Below are 22,214 nucleotides of genomic sequence, written 5' to 3'. Positions count from 1 at the left end.
GATTGGGATGTCAAATGTTTAGGATGTGCTCAAATGAAATTAATAAAAATTATATCATTTTCCACCTAAATTTTGATGGGAATTAGAAAAGAATGGATAGTCTAGCTAATAAAGGAGATGGCCTTTCTAGGGTTAATTTTCCCTGAAACGGGACAAATACTTTTAAGAATCACAAGTTTAAGTCACTAGAGTGCCCCAAGAATTGTCGTGAATCCATTTATGCATTCAAAAACTTATTGTTAAAAAACAAGAAATCACAATCTATTAGTTAGGTAATTTGAACCTTTTTCCTTGAAACTTATAGTTATTTTATGTTTACTACTTATGATAAAAAGAAAAGAAATAAATTTGGTTCCTCATAACTTGTTATTTGTTTCAATCATAAAATGATGGGTTACTTTCCTCATCACATAATAGGTTATTTTCCTTATAACTTGTGGCTTTGTCAAGATTACTCACCATTTCAATCATAAAATGATGAGTTACTTTCCTCATCACATAATGGGTTATTTTCCTTGTAACTTGTGGCTTTGTCAGGATTACTCACCTTTAAAGAAAAGAAAAGAAATAAAATTGTTTAAGGTCCACCAACTAAAATAAAGTTTTAGAGTTTGGCTGAGAAAATATATTTTGGCTTCACACAAATGGAGGTTCTTTCAAATATGAGTTGACTACCATGTCATGTCATGCCAACCACTCAATTTAGCCACTGCAATATTTCAAGAGAGCAACGTGGTCATTGGCAGTGACTGAAATTGGCATTGGCAGTGGCATGATCATTAGACCACTCATTGAAGAGGAAAATTATCAGGGTCCACCCTTCTAATTCCTTTTACAGTTGAGGGTCATACAATTTATCGCCCGGATTCACTCTAAAATCATCATAAAGATATGTTGTCGCCCACTTGAAAACCATGCTGGCTCTGTTCCAAAAGAAATTTTCGTAAACTAAACCATGGATGTGCGCACATTGTTATTGGTTCTTCATATTCATGCTCTCTACCGATAATGTTAATGTTGTCGTGTCCCCCCACCCTTATTTCCAAATACATTCTAGCATGCCTCTCAATTTATTCTATAATTATTACGAGTTTTGGTCTTCCAATTGCTTTTGGTCAGTACCGATGGAGAAGGGTTTTTTTTCGTGTGAGTCGCGTCTATGCTCTTTACGTTACTCTTACCTCCGATTTGGCGATCAGCCCAGCAATATATGTGTGTGTGTGTGGCATGGGGCAGTAACTTCTTTGAAATAACATATCTATTAAAAAAAAATGAACCACATGATCCCAAAGCCTATACCCTTTCACATCAATACCTAGACGATGAAGATACATTTCACTACCTTGTTATCCAACTTAGATCGACTTAGATCGACTTTTTTTATGCCCTGCCTTGCTACAGTTCCAATATTTTTCCTTGGATTTTCCAAGAGACTTTTTGTCTCTGGGAGGATTGGATCTACCTTTTTCTTTCTTCTTGTCTTTGTCATTCAATCTTCCATGAACAATGATTGTGAAGCTTTCCATCTCAACTCCTATGAGTAAAGCAACCACGACATCATTGAGCATCAATGTCTTTACTGTGGTTGGAATGGCCATTATCGAGTTGTCTCATGAATCTCGCAAAGAACACAAAAGGGTCACACAAGGATCCTCCCCATCAATGTTCACTCCAACTAAGATTAACTAGGTCACAATAGTATTGAATGCCATAGTGTTAAATTTCGAGAATAACTGTACATGCTAAAAGAAAATTTTAGACCTAAATGAATTTATGAAATGTGTTTTGATTAGGATGTCAAATGTTTAAGACGTCCCCAAATGAAATTAATAAAAAATATAGCATTTCCCTCAAAATTGATGATGGGAATTAGAAAAGAATGGATAGTGTAGCTAATATAGGATATGGCCTTTTTGGGGTTGTTCTCTTGTGAAATAGGATAGAGGCTTTTAAGAATCACAAGTTTAAGTTACTGAAGCGCCCCAAGAATTTCCCTAAATCCATTTATGCATTCAAAAACTCATTGTTAAAAAAAGGAAATAACAATCTATTAGTTAGGTAAATTGAACCTTTTTCCTTGAAACTTATAATTTTTGTGATGTTTACCACTTATGATAAAAATAAATAAATTTGTTTCCTAGTAACTTGTGATATTTAATATTGTTATTCGTTTCAATCATAAAATTATGATGGATTACTTTCCTAATCACATGATGGGTTATTTTCCTTGTAACTTGTAGTTTTTTCCATAGTACTCACCTTTAGAATGTGAATGAGAAAATGGATTTTGGCTCCATGACTGCCATGCCAGCTACTCAATAGAGGTCATTCATATATAAGATCACTGCCATGCCAGCCACTCAATTTATCCACTCCAAGATTCAAGAGAGAAACGTGGTCATTGGCGCCAGCTGATATTGGCATGATCATCGAGCCAATCATGAACAGAGGAAGCGTATCCCTTTTATGGTTGAGGGTCATACGATTTATCGCACGGATTCCCTCTCAAATAATCATAAAGACATGTTGTTGCACCACATGAAAATCATGTTGGCTCTGTTCCAAAAGCACTTTTGGCGAACCAAACCATTGATTTGCGCTCATCATTATTGGTTTTTTGTATTCATGCTCTCTACCGATAATGTGAATGTTGCATTGTCCCACAATTATTTCAAAGACACATTGCCTCTATAATTATTACAGGGTTTGGTGTTCCAATTGCTTTTGGTCTAAAAACATTAGGTTTAGTTCGAAGAAAATGTATCCATGTCCTTATAGAATAATCATCAATGAATTGCACATAATACAAACTTAGAAATCAAAGGAACTATAACTAGACTGAATACATGCTAATGGATTAAGTCCAACGACCCAGAAAAATCGTGAGAACTAGAATAAAAGTAAACATGGTTTAATTTTCCATACACTGCTGAGAGAAATCAAATTCAAGAGTACAATCATTCAATGCATTGACAACATTTTTGTTTTTCAAGGAAAATAGGCCCTTCTCACCCATATGGCCCAGTCTCGGTGCCATATCATTAAATTATATATAGGTGAAATGCTTTATCAAGTAAGAGATTATTTAGGAGGTTTTAATTTTGAAGCTATAGACCATATAACTCTCCTCACTACAAAAATAAAAGTTGTATTACACCGAATAATGCAAACATGAGATTGGATCAAAGTTCCTCCACAAACATTCTTCAAGAGTGCCATCCCGAATAATGCAAGCATGAGATTGGATCAAAGTTCCTCCACAAACATTATTCAAGAGTGCCATCGCTCCTTCATCCATCTTACACTTTATGTGAGAGACCACATCATTGATAGTAGTTATCATGTTAGGCCAAAAGCTTGCAAAACTCCATTAATCTCCTTTACTTTAGACTAGTGGAATCTTATCAAGACTCTACCATGGCCTACTATGCTAAGAGGAGAGCCATCATCATCAAGGTATACCATCCCACCATCAAATTTCTCATACACATATAAAAGCCAATACCAATGGGAAGCGATATGGAAGGCAACTTTAGAGTCTACCAACTATGCTCTCTACATCCAATAAGTTGTCAAAGCTACAAAAAATGCATCTCCACCATCCTCTTGAGAATTATTTTTAGATTCGTCATCATAATCATGATTTTCATTATTATTCTTCTTTTTCCCTTCCTTACAATCCATTTTGTAATTCCCTGCCTTGATACAATTCCAATATTTTGCCTTGGATTTTCCAAGAGACTTTTTGTCTTTGAGAGGATTTGGATCTACCCTTTTCTCTCTTCTTGTCTTTGTCTTTCAATCTTCCATGAACAAGGATTGAGAATTTTTCCACCTCAACTCCTATGAGTAAAGCAACCACGACATCATTGAGCAACAATGTCTTTACTGTGCTTGGAATGGCAATTATCATGTTGTCTCATGAATCTTGCAAAGAACACGAAAGGGTCATACAAGGATCCTCCCCATCAATGTTCACTCCAACTAAGATCAACCAGGTCACAATAGTATTGAATGCCATAGTGTTAAATTTTGAAAAGAACTCTACATGCTAAAAGAACATTTTAGACCCAACCAAAACTATTAAATGTGTTTTGATTAGGATGTCAAATGTTTAAGATGTGCCCAAATAAAATTAATAAAAAATATAGCATTTCCCTCATAACTTATGATGGGAATTAGAAAATAATGGATAGTCTAGTTAATATAGGAGATGGCCCTTTGGGGTTGTTTTTCTGTGAAATAGGACAACTAATTTTAAGGATCATAAGTTTAAGTAACCGGAGTGCCCCAAGAATTGCCCTAAATCCATTTATGCATTCAAAAACTCGTTACTAAAAACAAGAAATCACAATCTATTAGTTAGATAAATTGAACCTTTTTCCTTGAAACTTATAATTTTTGTGATGTTTACCACTTACTCTAAAAAGCAATAAATGTTTTTCCTTGTAACTTGTGATATTTAATATTTAATATGGTTATTCGTTTCAATCATAAAATGATGATTGGTTACTTTCCTCATCACATGATGGGTTATTTTCCTTGTAATTTGTGGTTTTGTCCAGGTTACTCACCTTTAGAGCGTGAATGAGAAAATGGAATTTGGCTCCCTAACTGCCATGCCACCTACTCAATAGAGGTTATTCATATATAAGATGATTGCCATGCCAGCCACTCAATTTAGCCACTTCAGGCTTCAAGAGAGCAATGCCAATTTAGCCACTTCAGGCTTCAAGAGAGCAATGTGGTCATTGGCAGCGGCTGACATTGGCATGATCATCGAGCCAATCATTAAAAGACGAAAAGTATTCCTTTTATGATTGAGGGTCGTACGATTTATAACACAGATTTCCTCTGAAATAATCATAAAAACATGTTGTCACCCACTTGAAAACCGTGTTGGTTCTGTTCGAAAAGCACTTTTGGCGAACCAAACCATGGATGTGTGCTCATCGTTATTGGTTTTTCATGTTCATGCTCTCTATGGATAATGTTTCGGTGTTCCAAAATCCAAATTCTTTTAGTCAGTACCTATGGAGAAGGTATTTTTTTCGTGTGAGTGGCGTCTATGCTCCTTTTTCTCAGCATGAAAAAAAGCAGCGTCTATGCTCCTTACGTTACTCTCACCTTCGATTTGGTGACCAACGCAACAATCAAAATATATATATATATATATATATATATATATCCTAGCCTGCCCTCACTTACCACCATCCATTATTGCTTCTGTTAAGAATTTCTTCTCCAGGTCGACTCCGCTTAGTTTAATAACTCTTCATCAATGGTATATTCATCTGAAATATATATTTTGAGGCTTTATCTCTAATTGATGATGAGTTTAGTTTTCTAATTGAGGATGAGTTTAGTTTTTGCTTTCAAATTATTACTTCTCAATGGTGTTTAACCAGTGGAGAGAGGCTATGCACATTCCTTCAACTTGGTATAGTTAGGATTTGGAAACCATCTAATATAGCTCTCATATGCCCTAAGAAATAAGTGCTAAGTGTGGAAAATGGGGAGCACTTAGGCTCTATTACTTAATGTTGACCCAACTTAATTATGTCCCTTTTTATTTCCTTTTGAACAAGGTTTATGACTAACCTATTTCCTCTTAGAATGGAAGTGTATATTATTATGGGAAGATATAGGTATCCAAACCTCGTGAAAATCATGGAAAATGAGGGATATGTAATGAGAAGAAGATTATTCTTCCTCAGTGACATGCGACTTACATAAAATGGTACAAAATGGTAAGCCTAAGGATTAAAGAATGACACTCAAGTCAAGCAATGTTGTATAAGGTCTTTAAAAAGATTATGGACCTGCAAAATGCTAGATCATAGGAGAAATATAGGGATGTCTCACAGAATGAATAATTTCTTATTGATAGTGATACATCATTAAAACATTTCAATCTTAGAATGAAATGAGATAAAGCCAACATGTGTTGCTAGAAGATTTCAATTTGAATGAAAAATGAGATAGAGCTAGCAAATATGACTAAAATAAGTTGATATAAGCACGAAATGAGATAGACCTGGCATGTATCACTAAAATATTTCAATCTGGTCTTGAAATGAGATGGAGTTAGCATGTATCTCTATAAGATTTTGATCTGACTATAAAACTAGATAGATCCAACATGTATCAATCAAAGATTTCAACCTAGTCATGAAATGGGATAGAGCCAACACGTATCATTGGAAGATTTTGACTTGAGCATGAAATGATATAGAGCTAGAATCATCACTATAAGATTTTGATTTTGATCAAGAAATGAGTTTAAACCAGTGATGTATCACTTAGAAATTATGATTTGGTAGCAATACAAAATTTTCTAAGCCACTGATATATTGCCTGAAAAAATCAATCGGAGGTTGATAAAGGAATTATCCACCCTCAAGCTCGGGTCCTAACAGATCATTTACATGTATTGTGATTGCAAGGAAATTATCACCATCTTATATGTAATACACATAATGATCTAATTTGGGTCTCATAAATTAGACCAACCAACCGTCAGTGGAATTCCATTTTGCAACCAATTGTGCCTTGTACTTTCCAACACTACCATATAAGTTAAACTTTTTTTTAACCACCCATTTACGTCCAATAGGATTATGTGCATGAAGAAATGGGACTAGGCCCATTGTATCATTATTTTTAAGTGCAACCATTTCCACATCTATCTTTGGTTCCTCTCTTTCAAAGTTATGGGCTCATTAGTGGTAGAAACTAAACCACAGATACATGTTAAATTAAAAGGACTATAAATATACCTCTATGTTTCCTCCTTAAGGTTTGAGATGGAGTTTCATCCTCCGCTTCCAAACCCTCTAAATCCTCCTACTCATCTTGTTCATGATGATCATCTTGTTTACTTCCTATTTCATCTTTCTTGTTCTTGGGTTCTAACTAAACCACTAAGTTCTTCTGATCCCTTTCTAGATAAACCACCATGGCATGGGGCAGTAACTTCTTTGAAATAACATATCTATTAAAAAATACTGAGCCACATGATCCCAAAGCCTATACCCTTTCACATCAATACCTAGACGATGAAGATACATTTCACTACCTTGTTATCCAACTTAGATCGACTTTCGATAAGCACATGAGCATATGGCTCACAACTAAAAATGTGAAGATAGTGAAGTGTGGGATTATTAGGAGGTTCTAATTTTGAAGTTATAGGTCATATGGCTCTCCTCACTACATAAATAAAAGTTTTATTACATCAAATAATGCAAGCATGAGATTGGATCAAAGTTCCTCCAAAAACACCCTTCGAGAATGTCATCGCTCGTTGAGCCATCTTACACCTTACGTGAGAGAAAAGAAGTTAGGAACCACATCATTCATAGTAGGTATCATGTTAGGCCCAACTTGCAAAACTCCACTATCTCCTTTACTCTAGGATAGTGGAATCTTATCAAGACTCTATCATGGCCTACTATGCTAAGAGGAGAGCTATAATCATCAAGGTATACCATCCCACCATCAAATTTCTCATACACATATAAAAGCCAATGTCGATGGGAAGTGATATGGAAGGCGACTTTAGAGTGTACCAACCATGCTCTCTACATCCCATGAGTTATCAAAGCTATAACAAATGCATCTCCACCATCCTCTTGAGAATGTTTTTCAGATTCATCATCATAATCATTATTTTTTGTATTATTATTATTCTACTTCCCTTCCTTAAAATCCATTTTATAATGCCCTGCCTTGCTATAGTTCCAACATTTTGCTTTAGATTTTCCAAGAGACTTTTTGTATCCGAGAGGATTTGGATCTACCTTTTTCTCTCTTATTGTCTTTGTTGTTAAATCTTCCATGAACAACAATTCAGAAGCATTCCACCTCAAGTCCTGTAAGCAAAGCAACCACGACATCATTAAGCATCAATGTCTTCATTGTGCTTGGAATGGCCATTACCAGGTTGTCTCATGAATCTCACAAGGATCCTCCCCATCAATGCTCACTCCAACTAAGATCAACTAAGTCACAATAGTATCAAATGTCACAGTGTTAAAATTTGAAAAGAACTCTACATGCTAAAAGAACATTTTAGACCCAACCAAAATTATTAAATGTGTTTTGATTAGGATGTCAAATGTTTAATATGTGCGCAAATGAAATTAATAAAAAATATAGCATTTCCCTCATAACTTATGATGAAAATTAGAAAAAGAATGGATAATCTAGCTAATATAGGAGATGACCTTTTTGGGGTTGATTTTCTGTGAAATAGGGCAAGAGATGACTTTTTTGGGGTTGATTTTATGTGAAATAGGACAAAGACTTTTAAGAATCATAGGTTTAAGTTACCAGAGTGCCCCAAAAATTGCCCTAAATCCATTTATGCATTCAAAAACTCATTGTTAAAAACAAGAAATCACAATCCATTAGTTAGATAAATTGAACTTTTTTCCTTGAAACTTATAATTATTGTGATGTTTACAACTCAATAAATTTGTTTCCCTGTAACTTATGATATTTAATATTGTTATTGATTTCGATCATAAAATAATGATGGGTTAGTTTCCTCATCACATGATGGGTTGGGTTATTTTCCTTGTAACTCGTGGTTTTGTCCAGATTACTCATGTTTAGAGTGTGAATGAGAAAATGGATTTTGGCTCCCTGACTTCCATGCCAGCCACTCAATTTAGCCACTCCACGCTTCAAGAAAGCAATCTGCTCGGAACTAGGACAGTACTGAAGATCAATGATCCCATCATGAATGAGTTCTCTAATGAAGTGCATGTGGATCTCGATGTGTTTGGTACGCTACCGCTGCACTGGATATCTGAAAAACTTTAGCGTACTTTGATTATCGCACCAGATGACAGTTGGATGATGGGCACTAATCCCAAGCTCAGATAGGAAATGTTGTAGCCAAATTGCCTGAATAGTGGCATTGACTGCTCCTCTATACTCGGCCTCTACTGATGATAAAGCAATGGCAGCCTGCTTCTTACTTGACCAACAAATTGGGCCGGATCCCAAACTAAGTACATAACCGGAAGTAGACTTGTGATCAATGGTGTTGCCAGCCCAGTCTGAATCTGTGAACTCGATGAGATTCAAAGAAAAATTGGCTGCATAATGAATCCCATAGGTGATTGTCCCCTAGACATATCGAAGGATGCGCTTTGCAGCATTCCAGTGTAACTCATGTGGCTCCTGCATGTATCTGGAAACTGCTCCGACAGCATAGGAGAGATCAGGATGGGAGTGAGTGAGATAAAGAAGACTTCCCACAAGCTGGCGATACAATGTGCAATCAACCAATGGTGTGTCTCTGCCATTCTCAATCTTTATCCCTGATAAGAAAGGTGTGGCTGTTGGCTTGCAGTCACTCATGTGAAATCGTGCCAAAAGATCTCTGGCATATTTTGGTTGAGAAATGGTAATGCCAGAATCACGTTGATGGATCTCTAGTCCAAGGAAGAAATTTAGCAAGCCCATGTCTGTCATAGAAAACCGCTTATGCAATGCAGTTTTGATGTTAGTAATGACAAAAGCTGAACTACCCGTTATCAAAAGATCATCTACTTAGAGTACTATGATCAACAAGGAGTCAATTTTCTTCAGAAAATAAACATTGGAATCAGATTTGCAGCGTACAAAATTTTGAGATAACAAATAAGAATCCATCTTTGCATACCATGCTCTAGGTGCCTGCTTGAGGCCATAGAGAGACTTCTTTAGTTTGCATACCAGAGATGAATTCTACATGTATCCCGGTGTCTGCTCCATGTAGATTTCCTCCTCGAGATCACCATGAAGAAAGGCATTCTTCACATCCATATGATGCACCTCCCATCCTCTTGCTGCTGCAATGGAGAGAGCTAGCCGAATGGAATCCATTTTTGCCACTGGAGCAAAAGTCTCATCATAGTCAACACCATGTACTTGCTGAAAACCTTTTGCTACCAATCGTGCCTTATATCGACTAACTTGCCCATTTGATGCTTTCTTGGTCCGATAAACCCACTTGCATCTCACAAGTTTGTGATTTGAAGGTAGCGGAACCAAATCCCAAGTTTGGTTCTCAATGAGAGAGTTATATTCCTCATCCATAGCGGCTTCCCATTTAGGATGCCCATTTGCTTCTGCATAAGTTTGTGGATCAGATCCATGCATCATATAAGCATGCATGGGCATGGATGGCTCCATAGCTAAGAGTGCTTGCGGATCTTCCTCAAACAGAGGGATAGAGGCAGGATCATCAAGGATATCACTCATGCTACGCCATTTTTGTGTTGAAGGTGGTCGAGAATCTTCCAAACTACATGCAGAAGTATGATCTCGATGTTCAACAATTGGTGGTCTAACAGGGGTCACAGGAAAAGACTCATCTTCATCAGAATGTTGGTCTGAAGTTTCATTTGCATACTCATCAATGAGTGGTGATGAAAATTTGGTAACAAGTTCATCTACTGGTGCATGCGAAATATCTTCGTCAAACTTTACACTCCTTTCAATAAAGAGCTCTTCAGTGTGGATATCAAGCAATCTGTACCCTTTGACTTCATCAGAATATCCAACAAACATGCATGCTTTGCTTTGAGGCTCCAAAGCCTTTCTCTTCTCTGGAGGAATGCGGGCCCATGCTCGAGATCCAAAAATGCAGAAATGACTAACTTCAGGTTGCATGCCAGTCCAAGCCTCAAAAGGTGTTTTTCCAGTAACAGATTTATGAGGAGATCTGTTCTGGATGTATGAGGCATAATTAGTAGCTTTGGCCCAAAATTCGACGGAAGAGATCTTGCATGCAACATGTAATTAGCCATCTCTTTCAAAGATCGATTTTTCCTTTCAGCCACGCCATTTTGCTGTGGAGTGTAAGGAACTGTATGCTGCAATTGTATGCCTGCTTCATCACAAAGATTCTTGATATCTTTGTTGACATATTCCGTCCCATTATCTGTGCAGAGTATTTTGATGCGTTTTCCAGACTGATTTTCCGCATGCACTTTGAAAATCTTTAGATGTTGAAAAACTTCAGACTTGAGTTTCAAGAAGTAAACCCAAGTGAATCTCATGTAATCATCTATAAATGACAAGACATATCTTGCTTTGCTCATTGAAAGCACCGGAAATGGACCCATGAGATCACTGTGTACAAGTTCCAAAGGTGAAGAGGCTCTCCATGCATGCCCCTTGTCGAATTTTTCTTGTGGATGCTTTCCAAGAGCACATCCATTACAAAAACCATCTGAAAATTCAATGGTTGGCAATCCTTTGACCATCCCTTGCTTACTAAGCTGTTGCATATATCTGAAATTCAAGTGCCCAAATCTCTCGTGTCAAATCCTACTTTCTTCATTTGCATGCGTAAGTAGCAAAATAGAATCTGATTGAGGAACAAAATCATAAAATGTATACAGACGAGATTGATCATTTACCTTGCCAGATGTAATCTTCAAATTGGTTTGCATGTCATAAATGCTCACAGAATCTGGGGTAAATTCCACTTTCCTTCTGCTACATGTGTGTGTCATCTGATACACTGAGAGAAGATTCACAGAAAGCCTTGGAATATGCAAGACATTTTCAAAACTTCCATCTTCAAATTGCACTCTTCTTTGTCCAGTTGCTGCAACTACAGAATTATCCCCCATGAGAATGGGAGGACCTGAGTATGCATGTAGAGAAGAAAAGGATTCCTTTGAAGAATCCATATGATGTGAAGCTCCTGAATCGATGATCCATTCTTGTGGTGCAGAATGAAGAGCAATCAAAGCATGCCCGTTACCTCTTGGATCTGGTGCTTTTTCTCCAGACTTCTTCTTAGCATTCTCAGGAATGTGGTCTCCAAGGTTGTGTTGCTGGAGTGTCTGCGCCATAAGATCTATAGTCTTCTTCATGCATGCAGATTCAGGATGAAAACCACGGTGGCAATAATTGCACATTGATTGCCCTTTCGTTCCTTTCCTTTCCTTTGAGCCAGATGATCCATCAGGGGGTTTGGGATGTCCTCCCTTTCTTGGATCAGGATCCTTCTTCCCTTTTCCTTTCTGATGGTCTTTGGAATTTGCCTTTCCTTTTGTATGCACAGTAAGTGCATGCGCTTTGGAATTTTTAAGTGTGCCCATTTTGATGAGCTTATCTTGCTCATGCATCAAAGACTGAATAAAAGAATCCAGTGAGGGCATCTTCCAATCTGCACCAGTTGCAGATCTGACTGTGTGGAATGTAGAGATGAATACTGCATACTCTGGACCAAGTTTTGATAAAATGGAAAGAATCAACTAATTTTCTTGCTTGGATTTGTCGATCTCGCATCCTTTCAGCTGAACCAACAAGGCTTTATACCTTGTGAAAAAATCTTGAATGTTCTCAAACTTTCTCGGATCTAATGAGTTTAACTCATTTTCGAGAATGTGACCTTGCATTTCATCCTGTTTTCCAAACAATTCTTCCAAAATTTTCCATACTTCATTTGGAGTTGAACATGATTCAACATGAAATAACAGTTCTGGAGAAATAGATAAACATGGGATGCCGAAGGCCTCGTCCATGCGATTGAAATATCTTGTTTTCTCCATTGCCGATGTTGGTTCAACTTCTGTTTCCATGGTTATTCAAAATAAGCCTCTACTTCTGAGATGAAGTTGAATCTTTGGCTTCCATTCGAAATAATTATATGGAGTGAGAATTGCCGATTGTGGAAACTCCAATTTAGACTCCATTCTTTGTTGTTGCTTCAATCTTCTGAACCTGCAAATAAAATTGCTTGTGCACTTATTACAAATCCCTGTGCTCTGATACCATGTAAGATTTTTGAGATACACAGATCTAGATCTGCAAAACAATAAACAAGCTTGCAAGAGAAGGAAGGAAGTGAGCAAGAATTGAGAAAAGAATGAAATTGATTCTACAATATTAGTTTTAGAATAAATACATAAAAGCAACTAAGTTAAGCTTAGTTGTACATGCAATAACTAAAGCTAACTAAAGCTAAGTGTGCTTTATCTTATGTTAATGTGTACATGTGCCACATGCAAGCAATAAGTTAACTGGAGCTAATCTAGGTGCATGTACACCAACACAGCTAGTCTAAGTGCATGTACACCAACAACTGGAGCTAATCTAGGTGCATGTACACCAACAAAGTGTGGATTATATCAGGCTTAATATGCATGATCTGCTGTAGATGCCAGGAAGAGGATTTTATGTGAAAGATAATTAAATAACTTGCACTGTAGTGATTTTGAATCACAGCGCCATTGTTCTACAAGGGCTACTATCATCTTTTCTACCAATATAATCCAAAGTCGGTTGTGTGGGGACTCATCATGTGGAGGCATGCAGTTTCAAGAGATCTGGTAAATTGGGTACACTTGGCTGGTGCAACTATATACCCCGATGAATGGTATGATGCCAATGGAGCCTGGTCTGGATCTGCCACTTTCCTACACAAAGGGGGCCCTCCGGTAATCTTATACACAGGATGCAACAATGCCTCGGAACAAGTTCAAGCCATGTCTGTTCCCAAGGACCCATCGGATCCTTTGTTGCGGGAGTGGAAGAAGATCCCCCAGAATCCCATCATGCTGCCTATTGACATCAACGCCAGTTCCTTTAGAGATCCAACGAAGGCATGGTTGGGATCAGACCAAAGATGGCGAGTCCTGGTTGGCGGCAAAAGGGATAAGAATAAAGTGGGAATGGCAATGCTGTACAGAAGCAAAGATTTCGTTAAATGGGTGAAAGCCAAACATCCGCTGCACTCGGCTAGGCATACTGGAATGTGGGAGTGCCTGGACTTCTACCCGGTGTCCCTCTATGGCAGCCATGGCCTTGACACCTCAACCACGGGTCCCTCTGTGAAGCACGTTCTCAAGAACAGTTTAGACGATACCAAAGTGGACTACTATACAGTGGGCCATTACTTGCCTCAGTTGGACAGATATGTCCCCGAAAATGGATCTGTCGAGGGCCCCAATGGTCTTAGGTATGACTACGGTAAATTTTATGCGTCCAAGACCTTTTTTGACGATAACAAGTCCCATAGGATTCTGTGGGGTTGGATCAATGAATCGGACAGTGTGGCGGATGATCTCAACAAAGGATGGGCTTCCCTTCGGGTATCTATATTATCCTAATTCTTACCTACTCTGCTCTGTTTTTGCATGGTGCATCATAATACCAGTTGTTGTTTGATGTGCAGGCAATTCCTAGGGTTGTGCGGCTTGATCCTCTTACAAGGAGAAGCCTCGTTCAGTGGCCAGAGGAGGGACCACGTGGTTTGTTGAAAATGTAGCAGAAAACCGCCATGGGAGTTCCCTGCACCACCTTTGCCGAATGCTGGTATTTCCGGGGGGCCAGCGAGCAGGTACATCGTCCGACATGTGGCCACAGCAACTTTTCCAAAACAGCCTTTCCCTGGCACATAATGTTCGTGCGATTTTGACCTCCGGGGAATTGCAAACAGCCGTCGGATTAGATCAACGGTCACGTACAGGCTTGCAGCATATTGCGTGACGTGAAGTGAAATTCTCGTCGACCGCCAGTTTATCAGTACAGTAATTAATGAAATTTTTACTCCGGTTGTTGAAAGTAGATGAAGAATTTATTTCATTTTTATTTTTCATGGGAGTATGGGATGTAAAAATATATATTCCCTATTCACGGGAGTATGGGATGTAAAAACATATATGCCCTGTTTTATGTTGTTGTATTTGTATGTAGTTTTTTGTTGTGTTGTTGCAATGTAATGCGCAGCAACGCGAGCTCATATGAATGAAGTGTTTATGCACAGCAGTGCAGAGATTGAAATGTAATGTTTCTGTTTGTTGAAGAAAACGAAAGGGAGCATGCGACAGCGTGAATATAATGTTTGTTGTTCTCAGTTGAGAAATGTAAGTGAAGCGCAGCTGAGCGCGAATGAAAAAAAGGGAAAAATGCAGCAGAGCGTGAACGTCCAGTTTTTGTGAATGTATTGGAATGGGAAAAACTCACAGCAGTGAATGTAAGAGGAAATTTTTTTCAGCAGGTTGAATGCAAAGAATACGCAACAGCGTAGAAGGGCGAATGTAAGTTTTTTTTTGTAATGGAATATGCAGCAGCATAAATGTAAGAAATGTTTACACACAGCAGTGTAGAATTTCAAAACAGAGACACAGTAATTTTTTTTGTGTGGAACTGAAGCGTTCTTGTTGTAATCCCTCTGGAAGACCTTTTTTTTGTAACAGGAAGTCATATTAATGAATGCAAAGTTTTTTTTTTGTGTAAAAAAATATGTTTCCTGTGTTAAAAACAGAGCATTATCCTCTGTTCTGTTCAGTCATTTTTGTTCTGGAATTATCAGAAATTCCAAACATGGTATCAGAGCTTGTCCAGGCTCTTTGAAGGTGTCAAAGACGCTGAAGGAAGGATTTCTTGTTGCAGCAGCTTCTCCAGCAGAGTCAAGACTCAGTCAAGAAAGAATCCAAGGTATTTCTCAAGTTAGTTTTTGTGTTACTATTGAAGACAATAAGTTATTTTAGATACACAGCATGGAAAATTTTAGGGGCTAATGTTCGCCCAGTGGGCTAATTTTCCATGATTTGTCCACAAAAAAGATTCGCCAATTTCCAATTTTATAAAAGACGATTCGCCCAAATTTTAGAATATAAAATTATTTTACCTTAAAAATCGCCAACATTATATAGAGACTATATATAAAATAATTATAAATTTGATTAATTTTACAAATATATCAATAAACATTTATAATTTGCATATTAGGGATTAGTGAGATTCGCCAATGTTTTAAACTTCAAGAAAATTTTCCATCCTTAAAATTTTCCTTGATACACAGTCAAGTATTTTGAAGCACAGTTAAGAGTGCAAGAATGGTTGGAGCCCAGTTCCTTCATTCAAAGCTTAACAGCTTGAAGGTCGACATTTAGAACACAAATGGCGAGGTCAAGGAAGAAATTCTCTAGTCCTCCTACGGATGTGTCTCCCTCTACTACTAAAATAAAAGACAATCAATTGGATGAGGCTCCAAGGTTCAATGGGAACTTTAATATATGGGAAGCAAGAATGAGGACTTTCTTACAGTCTCAAGGGATTGAAATTTGGGAATCAGTGATTTATGATAGCAGGATGGATAGAGAATCCAAGGAGTACAATGCAAAAGCAGCAAAGATAATCTTGAATGGGCTACCTGATTCTGTAAAGAATAATCTAGGAAAACATTCATCAGCAAAGGATATATGGGACAAACTTCATGACCTTCACTCAAAAGGAGCACTGACCATGACCATCAATCAAAAAGGAGATCCTGAACCCATCATAGAAGCTGAAAATGAGAATGATGACATCAAGGCTGAAGCAGACCTAGAAGATTAAAAGAATGAAAAGGACTTTGTAGAAGAACTCCTCGCTCAACTTATGACTGCCATGGAAGAGATTAACAATTTGAAAAAGGAAAATGAGGCACTTAAGAAGATAGCTCCAGTTGGTAACCAAAATCAAACAAGGAAGAAATTTGACCTCATCAAGCTTCAAGTACAAGAAAGGGATGAAGAGCTTGCCAAGCTTAAGAAGGAATTTCATCAAAGCAAAAGGAAGCATCATGAAGAAGTCATATCCATGACAAATCAATTGAATAAAACAAAGAAGCAGGAAAATACCTTGTCAAGTCAACTTGAACAAAGGCACAAGAGCGTGAACAAACTTGAAGAAGAGATTGGTCAGTACAAGGTAGAGGTCTCCTCCCTTAAGTCTCAATTACAAGAAGCGAGGAAACAGACACAAGGAGCTGAGAAGAAAATGGAGAGTAGTCAAGCAAAGAATGAAGAAATCTTCAAAATGAAGTCAGATATCATCTCCCTTAAAATATTAGCAGCTGAAGCTACTCGTAGCAAGGAAGAAACTAAGGAACAACTTGCAAAGAAGAATAATGAGTGTGAAAGATTGGAAGAAGAGATTGTCCTCTTCAGAAAAAAGGTTGAAGGGATGAACAAAATCATGAAGAGCTCTCAAGCCTTGGATGACATGCTCAGCTATCACAGATGTCCATCTGATAAATCAGGACTCGGGTATGCAGGTGAACCCTCAAACAAGAATGAAAATGCATTAAGCAAAAGAGATGTGAATAAGCCAGAAAGAAATTGTGATGCTCCTGGTTCCAGCAAAGGCAAGGAGAAAAATCAAGGCTACAATAGAAGAAATCCTATTCCAAGAAGAAATCTTGCTCCAAGTAGAAAACCAGATCCAAAAAGAAATGTAGATGATGTCAAAGAGGCAAGAGGTAATGGTTATCATCAAAGGATCTCAAGGCAGAAAGGCTTCAGAAGTACATCAAGGAAACCTCCATCTCCCAGGTACCAAAGTTCATTTTTTGGTTATTGTTATTCTTGTTCAAACTTTGGTCATATGGCAAAAGGTTGTAAAGCATATCATAGAGATAGATGTTATAGTCTCCGACAACCTCCAAGAAACAATTTTACAGGAAGAAATCATGAAATATTATTCATGAACAATGTAGAATGCTTCAAGTGTCATAACATTGGTCATATGGCATGTGATTGTAACTTAACATGGGCTCAAGCTAGAACCATGCAAAAGAAGAAAGTTACATAAGTATGGAGAAGGAAGGAAATATAGTCTGAAAGTTCCTTGAGCTTTCCAGCCAATCTAAGCCTTTTTTGAGAAGACTCTGCCAAAAGGAGACGATGCATACAATTAGGGGGAGCCTGTAATTCTTAATCATTATCGCTGAAGCTATTAGCGAATGGGTCCTTATGAAATCCTTGCTGAACTATATTAACAGTCATTCTTTGATGAAGATCGTGTTTCAGGAGCCATTTCATGGGCTTCTAAAAACAACCTATTGTAGCATTGTCTACAGCAGAGGCAGAATATGTGGCAGCTACAGCAGCAGCATGTCAAGCAATTTGGATGAGAAGGATGTTAAGGAGTTTATGCCAAGGGCAAGCAAAAGGAACTGTAATTTTTTGTGACAATAGCTCAGCTATTGCATTATCCAAGAATTCTATATTTCATAAGAGAACGAAACACATTGACACAAAGTTTCATTACATCAGGGAATTAGTAAACAATGGAAAAATTATTTTACAACACTGCAGAACTCAGGAGCAAGTTGCAGGCATTCTGACCAAACCATTGGGGCAGAAAAGTTTTGAATTTTTTAGGAAATGTCTGGGTATGACTGATAACCCAGCATTGGAAATTAAAGGGGAGTGTTGAAATATTAATTTCAACTGCCGTGCAGCAGAAAACCGCCATGGGAGTTCCCCGCACCACCTTTGCTGAATGCTGGTATTTCCCGGGGAGGCAGCGAGCAGGTACACCGTCTGACACGTGGCCACGGCAACTGTTCCAAAACATCCTTCCCCGGCGCATAATTTTCGTGCGATTTTGACCTCCGAGGAATTGTAGACAACCGTCAGATTAGATCAACGGTCGCATACAGGCCTGCAGCATATTGCGTGACGTGAAGTGAAATTCTCGTTGACCGCCAGTTTATCAGTACAGTAATTAATGAAATTTTTACTCCGGTTGTTGAAAATAGATGAAGAATTTATTTCATTTTTATTTTTCACGGGAGTATGGGATGTAAAAACATATATGCCCTGTTTTATGTTGTTGTATTTGTATGTAGTTTTCTGTTGTGTTGTTGAAATGTTATGCGTAGCAGCGCGAGCTCATATGAATGAAGCTTTTATGCACAACAGTCCAGAGATTGAAATGTAATGTTTCTGTTTGTTGAAGAAAACGAAAGGGAGCACACAACAGCGTGAATATAATGTTTGTTGTTGTCCGTTGAGAAATGTAAGTGAAGCGCAGCTGAGCGTGAATGAGAAAAAAAGGCAAAATGCAGCAGAGCGTGAATGTCCAGTTTTTGTGAATGTATTGGAATGGGAAAAACTCACAGCAACGAATGTAAGAGGAATTTTTTTCAGCGAGTTGAATGCAAAGAATACGCAGCAGCGTAGAAGGGCGAATGTAAGTTTTTTTTTGTAATGGAATATGCAGCAACATAAATGTAAGAAATTTTTACACACGGCAGTGTAAAATTTCAAAACAGAGACACAGTAATTTTTTTGTGTGGAACTGAAGCGTTCCTGTTGTAATCCCTCTGGAAGAGGAAGACCTTTTTTTTTGTATTAGGCAGTCATATTAATGAATGCAAAGTTTTTTTTTGGGGGGTGTAAAAAAACTCTGTTTCCTGTGTTAAAAACAGAGCATTATCTTCTGTTCTGTTCAGTCATTTTTGTTCTGGAATTATCAGAAATTCCCAACATGGTTTTGGAAAGAGAATCGGTAAGGAAGGTGGAGGGATTCAGCTTAGGAGCTACGCAGGTAATAAAGATATAAGGAAAATTAGATATTATTAATTAAGATTATAAGAATGAGAGGAATATAAGCATATATATATATATATATATATATATATATATATATATATATATATATGATTGATTGCATTGCATTGCAGGTGGACGTGGAGGTAGAGTTTGAGTTGGGAGGCGATTATGAAACGGAGGAGTTGGAGGGAATGAAAGCGACATCTCAAAGCTTGTGCAGTCGCGGGAACAACAATACGAGGGGATTCGTGTTGATGGTGTTGGCATCTGAGGATCTCAAAGAGAGGAGCTCTATATTCTTCAAGATTTTCAAGGGCAGACTTAATGGCAATGTCCACAGAAAGGTGGCCTTGTGCATGGATCAGAGCAGGTAGAGCTATCCTTAATACTAATTTACAAATATCAATCCAGAAATTTCACTTAATTGTAATTTGAATGAAAATATGTGTGAGGTCAGGTCCACACTGCAACTAGATGTGGATAAGACGAGCTATGGAGGATTTGTGAGCACGACGCCCCACCAACGGTCGTTGTCGCTTAGAGTATTGGTAAGAATTGTGTAGCCAATCATTAATCAAAGTTAATGTTAACATGAATGGAATTGGACTCGACGGATTGAAGCTATTAATATTCATGTTGTATGTATGCGTGCGCAGGTTGATCACTCAATCGTGGAGAGCTTTGCAGAGGGAGGGAGAACATGCATTACATCGAGGAGTTATCCCACGCTGGCGATTAATGAGAAAGCTCATCTCTTTGTCTTTAATTATAACAAATCGCCCCTCCTCCTCCGTCGACTCTCCACCTGGGATATGAAAACTGCCACCCAAGTATACCAATCCATGTGAATTGTGATGTGGTTGTTTCTCTATCAAGAGTTGGGCCAAATTCACCTTAGTGCAATCGCTTGGCCTTGGCTTGTGATTGCGTGATCACAATTTTCTTAGATATCATTTTGGGGATTCAACTGCGTTAAGTAAGTCATTCAAAGTATGACCATTTTCATGAGAGGTAGCCGTAAAGTGACTAATTTCTCATGATTTTTGAATAGTTCCCATTTTCATGAGAGGTAGCCGTAAAGTGACTAATTTCTCATGATTTTTGAATAGTTCACTTAGCATTCATTGCATCGGGTGATGCTCACAGGGGTGAAGAAGTGGGATTGAAACTAGTGAAATGTGGAGAACGAATCACATAGCATCAATCATCACTTCCGGGGCTTGCACCCGGTAACCAGGACTTCCCAGGAGGTCACCCATCCCAGAACTCCTCTGGCTCAAGCGCGCTTAACTGTGGAGTTTTTCCCCACAATCAAGCCCACTTAGCTTGCTACCCCATTTGCAAAACCTTAGCAAGTATTTTGCCTCATGAACCATTCAAGTAGAGATCCCTTGATTCTTTTTGAATTTAAGTATGGGGGATTTTCGCAGTGCATTATATTAGATATCATTTTTGGGATTCAACTGCGTTAAGTAAGTCATTCAAAGTATGACCATTTTCATGAGAGGTGGTCGTAAAGTGACTAATTTCTCATGATTTTTGAATAGTTCACTTAGCACTCATTGCATCGGGTGATGCTCACAGGGGTGAAGAAGTGGGATTGAAACTAGTGAAATGTGGAGAACGAATCACATAGCATCATCAATCATCACTTCCGGGGCTTGCACCCGGTAACCAGGACTTCCCAGGAGGTCACCCATCCCAGAACTCCTCTGGCTCAAGCGCGCTTAACTGTGGAGTTTTTCCCCACAATCAAGCCCACTTAGCTTGCTACCACAATTTTCTTATATTACTGAGCTATGTTACATGAGAATAGGAAAAAAATAATGTTTTAGGGTAGTCAATGATAACATCGTTTGCATTGCATATCAAAATTTCCATCTTAGTCCCACTGAATCATGATGGGGATGTTTCTATCTAGATTTGGTGTTTTTATGTGGATTATAGTTATGATTTATGATGTGAATGTTTCCATTGGATTTGGTGTTTTCATGTGGATTATAATTATGATTTATGATGTGGATGCTTCTATATAGATTTGGTGTTTTCATGTGGGTTATAACTAGCAATTGCACCAAATGTTGCAAAGGAAACGCCATAAGGCATAAATTCCAAAAGAATCCTACCATATAAAAAATTCACAGCTGAGGGCAGCCAGAATGTCAAAATCCACTAGTGGTCTCTCCCGCATAGAAATGAACATGAGTCTTCTGAAAGAACACGCAAGAACTTGCCCTGTAGTAAATATTGTTGGTTTCCTTGAAGGGTCCATCTACCAGAAATGATATTTCACGTTCAACACTCAAAATCCCTATAAGATAAATGCTCTTTTGGAGAAACCATTGAGAAACCCTTAAGCCATCAAGAAATTGTTTAGCAACAAGAAACTCTAACTATTAATTTTTTCTTAACTATTAACTATTAATCTGACAGCCTAAAAATATTCAATCATCTAACATTCCATCCAATGGTATAGAATAGTGGACAGTGGCAGTTGGAGGAGCCATTTTCAAAGAGGAATGCCTTACCGTGTAACAATCTAAGGTGTTGAATGATCATAGTAAGGGAAAATAGTTGGAATGTGGTGCAATAATTTATAATGATTATCATGGTGCTTGACACACAAATGTTCATTTTTATAACGATTACCATAGTGTTTGACAGAAATATAATCTATTTTATAATGGTTTGAACCTTTTCTTTCTTTGCTTCTTGTTGACACCTAATCCTTGTGATTGGGTGAAATTATGTAAATAAATAAATTAGAAATATGAACAGTAATCGGGAGATGAACTGAACAGTCTCTCCCTCATGTATATAACAAACACCTACCTAATGGAATAGAACAGTCGAATCATTTTTGCCTTATGGATT

At 37.9% G+C, this 22,214-nt stretch overlaps 1 protein-coding gene across 1 annotated transcript in view; it reads left to right on the top strand.

Moving 5' to 3' along the window:
- The window catches only part of LOC149153876 (beta-fructofuranosidase, insoluble isoenzyme CWINV1-like), a 122,346-nt gene extending 102,158 nt beyond the window's left edge, over positions 1-20,188 (top strand). The window contains exons 2-7 of the mRNA XM_089443955.1: positions 13,240-14,105; positions 14,189-14,264; positions 19,265-19,335; positions 19,472-19,710; positions 19,798-19,888; positions 19,997-20,188. Of these exons, the coding sequence (XP_089300081.1) occupies positions 13,240-14,105; positions 14,189-14,264; positions 19,265-19,335; positions 19,472-19,710; positions 19,798-19,888; positions 19,997-20,188 (1,535 nt within the window). The remainder of the gene's footprint in view (positions 1-13,239; positions 14,106-14,188; positions 14,265-19,264; positions 19,336-19,471; positions 19,711-19,797; positions 19,889-19,996) is intronic.
- Positions 20,189-22,214: the final 2,026 nt, after the last annotated feature.

This window comes from Pinus tabuliformis, chromosome 9 (genome assembly GCF_031772625.1).
Source record: "Pinus tabuliformis cultivar Carrire ecotype Pingquan chromosome 9, CPIR1, whole genome shotgun sequence".
In the NCBI taxonomy this organism is placed as follows: domain Eukaryota; kingdom Viridiplantae; phylum Streptophyta; class Pinopsida; order Pinales; family Pinaceae; genus Pinus; species Pinus tabuliformis.
The sequence above is the reverse complement of the archived record's forward strand: the minus strand, read 5'-3'. Positions and strand labels throughout refer to the sequence as shown.